General features: G+C 39.0%; 1 protein-coding gene across 1 annotated transcript in view; it reads left to right on the top strand.

Moving 5' to 3' along the window:
* Positions 1-1,722: 1,722 nt before the first annotated feature.
* LOC139448226 (zinc finger protein 341-like) overlaps positions 1,723-9,711 on the top strand; it is a 57,758-nt gene continuing 49,769 nt past the window's right edge. Inside the window, exon 1 of the mRNA XM_071229748.1 lies at positions 1,723-1,779. Coding sequence (XP_071085849.1) covers positions 1,749-1,779 — 31 coding nt within the window. The 5' untranslated portion in view covers positions 1,723-1,748. The remainder of the gene's footprint in view (positions 1,780-9,711) is intronic.

Genomic DNA, 9,711 nt, shown 5'->3' with positions numbered 1-9,711 from the left:
TCTTTTACCAGTAGCTTATGTGGGAATGGAGGGTTCACTGATTTCACGAAGCTTCCTACTTTATCCTGTAGAATTCATTCAAATGTTTTTTCCAAGCGTTGATGTTGGAAGTATTCCCCTGAAACTACCAAGAACTATTTGTCATTCTTATTGCCCTTATATAGCGGTAGAATAGTTCCGATACTCATTGACTAGCCTCCGTTAGCCCTGCTAATTTTTAAGGAGATGCTGAAACCACAAAGAAGACAACAGCAGGTCACCGACTTCAAATTTAATGTTCCTGCGCCCAGGGCAAAAATATGACATGCATTGATAAAACATTCTCAGTTATCAGCTATGGGCATAGGCGGACACATGGAAGGGAAACACACCAACAGGTAAACTTGGGTGAGGCATCATGCTAGGTTATTAGCAAAAGTAAGTACTGTGTGTAACCGGCAGCCAGGATAACAACCTGAAGTTACATATTCATTCACCGAATCAGACGTTAAATATGTTGCTGGAGCCGTCTGTTCAATTCTTGGTGCAATTCTTCATGAAGGTGCAGCACCGTCATTTCAAAATATTCCAGACGTACGTACAGGCTTCATTTGGACCGGCAGGCCAGCTAGGGCAGTGTATTGACAAAGGAATTCCATTGTGGCACGTGTGCTATGTAGTCGGGTGTTTTCATCCACAAAGATCATCTACTAAAGAGAGAATGGTTGCCAAAGAGAGACACAACAAGATCAACATGATATCTCTCTCTCTGAGAGATACCGTTGTCCATTACTCCTAACAGCGAGCGAGCGGGTCAGCCCCCAAATGGATCCTTTGAACATAAAATGTAGGCTGTTGGAATATATTTTCGGTCATCAAGTGGAGACCGGAAGGGAGGCGGTTCGATCCCCGACCGCGTTATATCAAACGACGTAACAAGATGATATTTGCGGTTACCCTGCCTGGCGACATTAAAAGGATAAACACACACGTGCACGTACGTCGTTGTATAAGTGCAATAATCTTGAATGGTATTTTAAACCCTATTTCACCATAGGCTGTGTTCCTAGGTCTCCGCCCATGGGTTCTCCCATGACCAACAGAAACGGCTCTCGTCTGATCAATGGTACTCCATGCAGGATTCCAGGGACGGTGTTCTCATATCAATTATATAAATGCCATCAGTCTGCGTCGGTCCTGTTTGGGTAGGAAACAGATACTTGGTACAATGTAATGACCGGTTTTCTATACTTGCTTTTCATCATAATTGGGGTTGACATCATGCACTTGCAACATCTTTCACAACAAATGCTGCGCACGCTCAAGGTTTAACCTACGTTTATTTAACAAACACAGAACAAATGCAAAGAAGGTGATGTAGATCTAGATCTGTATCACATGCAGATTAAATTAAAAAAACGCATTAAATAATATATGGACATCCATCATAAGTACAGAATATCTCGCAAATCACATACAGGCCGGTCTTCTGTGGGTTAGATATTGTTCAGTGCTAATTACTGGTAAAAACAAGATGCAAGGCGTTTCTAATAACCGCGTCTTATTTACTGAACACATGAGCGAGACACCCAAATAACCAAGCTCCTTACAGCGAAAGTCTGTTCCCAGCGCTTCTCAACCGAGTGAGTTACGAAGATGTCACGCGCTGGGATGGAGTTTGCCAAATATTACTGAGAGTTCTGGCCCTTTGACTGTAATTTACCGTTTGGTGGCGCTGCAGATGTGACATTCAATGTTTGAGTAAAAACATGGCCCAAGCTCTATTCGAAGCACTTGCTGGTAATATATGAACCCAGATCACTATAGTTTATGTGTATTGGTCGTTGCATGTATATAATGGTATAGTATTAGTTCAAATTTCTCGCAAAAGTTCAATCATTTCAGAGCGACGACTTTCCTGCACGGATGTTCCGCCATATTTGTCGCTGTTACAATGATATTGCGTACAGGTCCGTCACGAACAAAACAATGTGAAATGTCACTTTTCTGCTTGTCTTATATGTTGCATGTCGGCAATGCATTGACAAGAAGGCTCATGTTACGTTCTTGGTGAATGAATCAACACTATTTACAAACTGGATATATGTCAAGACGGCGAAACGCTTCAGTAGTTGACGGGGTGTAAACAATAATTGATGGAATAGCAGTAGAAGGAAATTGATGAGGGTAGGAAGGGGGTGGGTCGTTCAACATACGAACATATCTTTAAATTTGTCTCCCTTGTCTGTATGGTAACAATAATAATAATAATAATAATAATAATAATAATAATATAACGTTATAATAAAAACTAACATTGTTTTTATATTTGTTTTTAAGTAGTCATCAACAATTCAACATGATAAAAACTTGACCATTTTCTTGAAAATAGGTATTGGCATGTGACCAGTTATGGCTGCAGACCAATTAACAACAACTCCCCGTAGTAGCTAGTAACGAGCATAAGATCACATCTCGTTTTACTGTTGCTCGTTTTCATTAGAAGAGAAGTATAAAGTTGGATGTCTTAAAACATCTTTGTCAATATTTCACAGTTTCAGATATCCCTTCTCACATGTCTCAAGCACTTGAAGCAGCTTTAAAGGTGTGGCTCCTTTCTTTGTAAGGCAATCAGCCAGTTGTTATCATGTGCAAACCAACTTCACTTCTTTCACCTTTCCCATTTTTTCAACTTCCTTTATGGCACTAATTTCCATTCTCAGTCACTTTTCTGTCGCCATTTTAGTAGATTTCAGGTTGTCATAGTTTTACAGCGATTTACAATCTGTCACACAGATGAGAGGAAGCAGGATTTGCTTGGTTTGCCCAGATAAGATTTCTGTGTACAAAGATGCCAGGTACACATTTGTCAACGCTATCAGTCATTTCTAATGTTTCTGCTGTTATTATACTTCTCACAATTCTTCTCACCCTTTTGGAATTCCAGCATTTTGGTGAAACCTCACCGTTGATGGTGCTGACGAGAAATTTAATGTGAGTTCCTTGACTGCCGCCAAAACTTGCGTCATTGTACACCATTAAGGATAAATCCTCGTCACCCAAGTCTTGAAACTTTAATGTCACTTTATTTGCTTTGATCTGTTTGATTATGAAAGATCTTCTACTTTGGCATTCTTGTATCACCCAGACAGTCTGTATGCTTCATACATCACATCAGGATGACTTTGTTTAGCGATGCAAAAGATCTGTCTTATTTTGGACCGAAATACAGTAAACTATGTTTATAATGAACACGTTTATAACAAACTGATGGTTATAATGAACTGTTAGTTTGGTCCCGGACATTTGCTGTATATTTTATCATATAAAACTGATGGATATAACGAACATGCTATTTTATAACAAAATAACAGATGTAGCAAACTCACCTTGTGGTCCTGTGTGTACTCTGTCAACGATAATGTTTAAGTGTTTTACAAACTGTCAATCCCTGAGCTGAGTTCCTCACGTGTCGCCAATGTGCTTATCAAGTCATCCACTGCCAAGTGCGGTTGTTCCAAGCGGCAATAAACAATTGAAGACAATTGATTTACTCTTAAGTACTGACACCTTGTCCTCAAATTACATACTCACTTAAAGATAGTAACACAATGATTAGGCTGTAGCCTTTGAAGTGGAGATATTCTGTGTATGAAATGCGATGACTAGAGTGAGGAAATCCATCTTTTAACGAATGTTCAAAGCAAAATCACGGAAACAGTTTTTCTTTATGTTGTGTATCATGAAGTAACAGGATGAAGTCACATGACTTGATCCAAGATGTCTCATTCATTACTGCAACCCACACTTAATCAATCTGCACACACTTCAGGTTTTTAGCATATATTTTTTGATGTAAGTGAATTTGCTTGTCTAAACAACTCTCTATCTAAAAAACTTGACTCAATACAATATCAGGCTCTCAAGCTAATTACACGCACCCAACATGGCACCTCCTACACCTCACTTCAGGCCTTAACAGGAGAAATGCCACTAAGTCTACGCAGGGAACATTTAAGCTTAAATTTCTGGGCCGCGTCCCAATCAAACCCTCTCATCCAAAATATCAGCCCCAAAAACCAAGCTCTAGCTCGTAAACACCCCTTACTTACTCCAATATCCCAAAGAATAACAAACTTCCTAAATGAACACCAAATTAAAAATCTTAAACAAAACTGCAAACAATCAAATATCTTCACCCCTAAACTTAAAATACCCAAAATAGACACAACACTAGCTAGCCAAATAAATGAACAAACCGACCCAAACATAGCTAAAACCACCACACTAGCATACATACACGAAAACTGGCCGAATTGGTGTCACATTTACACGGACGGATCTTCAGATCCGACCTCCAAACACACAGGTTTCAGGTCCATACCAAACACAACCAACTAAAACCACACAATCCTTCCGACTTCCAATCAACCAATCAATATTCACGGCAGAACTAATGGGCATGGCCTAAGCCCTCCATAATCAAGAATCCAAAAGCCACAAAAAAATCCTAATACTTACCGACTCCCTAAGTGGACTGCAAGCCCTCCAAAACATAAATTCCAATAACCGACCTAAATTAATAAATCAAATACTTAAAAGCTCCAACGACCTAACTAAGGCAGGCAAACAAATAACCTTCTTGTGGATACCCGCCCACGTAGGAATATACGGTAATGAAAACTCCGATAAGGCAGCCAAACTATCCCTCCAAATCCCGGAAATAAGCTTAAACTTACCCATCTCAAAATCAGAAATTAAAAGCGTAAACAAGCAAAAATTCACCAAAAATTGGCATAACCTATATCTAAACTCAAATAGCCAAATCAAAAAAGTACTCAGCAAACCACTAACCAAACCAAACATTCTCCATCCATCCAAAAAAATCGACAGAGTAATCACTAAACTCCAAACAGGACACACCAACCTAAATAACCACCTAAAAAAAATAAAAAAACACACTACAGGTAACTACCCACACTGCAAACAACTAGAAACCCCAGAACACGCACTCATCCACTGCACACACTACCTAACACATCAAACCGCATTACAAACCACCCTCAATCTAAACAAGGCTCTCACTCTAGAAGCAATACTAAACCCACAAAATAAACTAGAAAACTGCAAGGCCTTACGCCCTTAGGCGTATTCTTAATCAAAACGGAACTAATAAAATGCATCTAAAAACACTATAATCTACCAAATCAAAATGACATGAACAAACAAACATCCACCATACCCAGCTCCCTTAGTTCTCCCCCCACCAAACCCATCGGCATATATTCCAAATCTCAAAATTCCCAAATTCTATATAAGCAACCCCTAAAGCCCCCTCTTGGGTTGCACACACCACTTTCGCCCCTTTCGGAAAACACATTAAATGGCCTGGCCGGGGCATGGTATCTCAGTGGGATAGCACTATCAATCGCCATCAGTTCGGACTAGTAGAAGCAGACACACACGTGCATGACTGTCCTTTATAAGTGCAATAATCTTAGATGCGACGTTAAACCCAATTTCACCTCACACCTCCACTTATGATCCATTGAAGTCATACCATCAAGACATAGCGGGATCCAAACTAGAAATATTTCCTGAAAGAGTAGTCATAACATCTTTCACTTTAACAGTGGTTGTATGATGAGGCCTCTCTCTATGAGTTGTCCTTGCGAAAAATGGGTCTTGATGTCCATAGAATGGGGTTCTGGCATTCATGAAGGATTTAACTTGAATGCCATTTCCAAATTTGAAAACTTCCAACCTTTCCATAAAGGAGGAAACCAGTTCTTACCACCAACCATTCTGAATTACTGCACAATCATTTGCCTCTGTCACAAGAATTTCATTCTCTGTGTTCTGTCCTGTCTTGACAAACAAGTTGAGATAACATTTGTCTTCAAGTTTTTGTTCTCTGTCTGTGGTATTTGTCATTTTCACAGTGTCATTATCGGTTTCAATTGTGACACTGACTGGCATATTGCACATTTTGTTCTTCTTCCATTCCAATCTAATGGATTGGTCCCTCTTGAATTATTTTGTTGATATCTAGGCCAAGTGGCATTAGAATATCATAAATTGATAATTGTCTCTTGATTAATAGAAATTCCACTTCTTGACCATCATTTGTGGCTAAATTGTCTCCAAAAATTCTCTTCAAGGCAGATTTTACTGAAACATGTTTCCTATCTGACACAGCAGTTAATATCAACTGTCTCTCTTTCTGACCTTAACTGTTACTATCAAGCAGTTTAAATGCAAGAATAGAATCGGGAAATTCCAAATAATATCTTTGCACATGTTATTCCTTCTCTTGTACCCGATGATGAAATGATTAATTGAAATGCCATCCGTCTTCTTGTAGGCGTCAAATTACGTGTATCCCCAGGACCTTAATCCACTGAATCTTGTTGAAACAAACTGTCAAGTACTTTGATTACTTTTTCCCAAACCATCTTCTTTGTTTAGATCTTTCACATCAATCTCAAGTGTCTTTGACCTTTCTTACCCTGTCAGTAAACATTACTGCTAGTGCCTGTGTTTATCAGCTGCAATATCAGTCATCAGACTCCACACATCCAGTTCATTTTTCCACGTCTCATATATTGTGTCTGCACCCAACACTGGGAAAGTTCGTGGTTCATTGCCATCCTCAGTAAAATTAGGTTTATCTGTTGACAGTTACGCTCTGCTACCATGAAAAGTTGCTTACGCTAGCTTTATGGTTTTGCCCTCTCAGCATGCCGTTTTACACCAAACTGTCATGCCTGACCTTTTCCAGCACTCTTTATGTCACATCCTGGAAGTGGTAGATACATAATAAATCAATATTTGATTTCCTTCTGATGTTATCATGATGCTATCATAATATTAAAAAACACACTTTGCTCACTTTGCACACTTTGCTCAAATACAACTTTAGACAAAACATGCGGGCGGTGTCCCGTGACTACTTCACGCGGAAGTAACAAGATGATGATGCATTTGGAGTTCTGTCATAGTTTACTATCTCTGCCATTGCTTTCCCAAAATACAATTATAAAACCAATTTGAGGTATTTTTCGAAAAATGCATACCATGCATTGGGGTGCTTTCACCCTCATCCATGTCGGTGCCACACTGTGCTGACATGGCGATTTAAAAAGATGTACCCATTGTACATGTTGTATAAAAGAGTTGCAATGTTCTTTTGTCTTTACAGTGTAACCAAATTGCTTCAGGTGTAGAAACCAAATAATCTATTATTCCAAAGTTTAACTTTAGAGTTAGAAAATAAACTGGGTGTTTTTTTTAAGAGATTGATATTCTGGTATGACACTTTTTTTAGTGTGGCTGATAAAAGCATTTGTCTCTGTTATCAACACATATGGGTACAAAACTATGAGCGTGTTGCATAGCATGACTGCCATCCCTGTCTTTACTGTGCACTATAATCTAAAGAAGTTTGGATCAGACTGTCTGTCCATTTATGATGCTAACAACAGACGATATCAACAACAGAAACTAACTGTTTTAGTCCACTAGTCCTTATAATGATAACATGTAGCATATCTTTTATAATGGCAAATTTCTACTAGTCCTTATGATACCTAAACTTTTGGGCAGTTTGGCAAGGACTACAGGACAAGTGCCAATTTCTAATGCTGGATATGTTGCTCAACTTGCCTCTCTCATCTGCTGTGGTCTGCTAAACAACTTGGTTTGATAGTATTAGGAGAAGAGAGGGTCCTTTGGCATCAGGATGGACTCTAAGTAGAACCCTAGACGACATTGGCTACTGGAAGTCAGTTCCATGGAAAATCCAGAGCTCCAGATATCTTTTTGAGCAGTTACTGTGTTGCCCTTGTCATTCGGTGATCGAGTCAGAATTAACTATTGGGAATCTGGAGAAATTACTGGGATAATTATTATCATTATCAAAAGAATAGTCTAATGTACAGAAAAATCGGTGGTTAGCTGTGACGAATATAAGGTATTTTACAAGTTTGGGCAAATTCGGAGATATAAATTGTAAAACAATTTGGCAAGGACCCCCACTAGCCTTGTGAGATCTCTTGTGCTTGTACCTGTGTTTGTAGGTGTCTGCAGCTTGGAACCTTTTCCCCAAATTAAAAATATGGATTTGGCCGAAATATGTCAGAATTGTTTTGTTTTGTTATTGTGTGTACATCTGACTGCACTTCGTAACATTATAACAGGACAAGCAGACTGTCAACAAACGTGGCGTCTCATAGACTAGGGTTAGAGTAGCTTCCCTTCGAAATAGGGCATTTACTCTAGCCGACAGACTGGTGGATTGCCATGAAAGGCAAGTAGAAACAGTTTGTGTGAGAAATTGTTGTTTTGCTTATATGGAGTTACACTACTGTAATAAAAAGGGTTTCAGTTGGATCAATATTGACTGTTGTCACTGTCCGACTGTCACATCACTTACCTTCTGATGTAATATCATCTTCCCAAGGTAAGAGAGTTAACTGACTTTAAAAGTCCAGTTTCCACCCTTGCCAAACTAGGCTGGAATTACTGGGCTCGATCGTAGCACCACCAGTGGCTATTACCAGTTATGTCCCTTCTAAGCCTCTCCTATGGACCAATCAGATTCCACCTCTCGTTTCACTTGGGTTTGCTTCACACAAAATGGTGGCGCCGAGTCAGGACGGTCTGATCGATAATCAAGATCTATCTACATCACAAAATGCATCAAATAACGTGAGCACCTTGATTAAAAACATGAAAAGATTTGGAAAATATCTGCTGAGAATGAGTTGGCGGTGCACATGCTTTGCAAATCCTGCAATCGACCGAAATCTGCATGACAGTTTAGGAACCGGATTTCGATTTTGGTGCACGATTTTAATTGAACTATGCATAGACTCGTTGGTGCAGCCAAAATGTATAATATAACTCCATAATACCAGCCTAGTTCGTCAAGGGTGGAAACTGGACTTTTGTAGTCAGTTAACACTCTTGCCTCGGGCAGATGATGTAATATATATTAATGCACATGATCCAGGAAAACTTGCAATGTTTAGGTAATGTTTGGGAGAGATAGAAATAGATTTTTCGAGCACAGAATTGAAGAATGACATTATTATCCCCCCTGCATATAATGCGGGGGGATATAGCTATGGGCATGTCTGTCTGTCTGTCTGTCCGTCTGTCTGAATCGTATCCGGAGCAGAACAGGAAAAGCGTTAAATATTTCTTCATCAAACTTTGCATTTATATCACTTAAGTGGTGAAGTTGTCCCTTTTGCTATTTCAGAATTTTTCCAATTTTTTTATTTTCCAATTTTCATGAAAGCATGTGAGTGATGTTTGTTTCCAGAGCAGAACTCCGAAACTGTTAAAAATTTATTACCATACTTTGCATTTATATCACTCAAGGGGTAAAGTTGTGCCCTTTGCTATTTAGGAATTTTATAAATTTTTAGTTTATACGTTTCCATGGCAACAAGTTGGACTTAGGTTCTATAAGGGTGGTGTTCATTTCCAGAGCGTAACTCAAAAAACGTAAAATACTTTCTTACAAAACATTGCATGTCTACCAGGCACATACTGGACTGGTGCCTTTTGCTATTTAGGAGTTTTTATAAATTTTTATTTTTTACGTTTCCGTCTCAACAATTTGGATTTAAGTTTTAATATAGGGTGGGTTCACTTATGGAGTATAACAAATAAACTGTTAGATATTTCCTTGCCAAACATTGCATGTCTATATGTAAAGCACAT

The sequence above is a fragment of the Haliotis cracherodii genome, unplaced genomic scaffold (assembly GCF_022045235.1).
Source record: "Haliotis cracherodii isolate W230 unplaced genomic scaffold, xgHalCrac1.p SCAF_10, whole genome shotgun sequence".
Classification (NCBI taxonomy): Eukaryota; Metazoa; Mollusca; class Gastropoda; order Lepetellida; family Haliotidae; genus Haliotis; species Haliotis cracherodii.
Note: the sequence above shows the minus strand (reverse complement) of the source record. Positions and strands in the feature narration are given on the sequence as shown.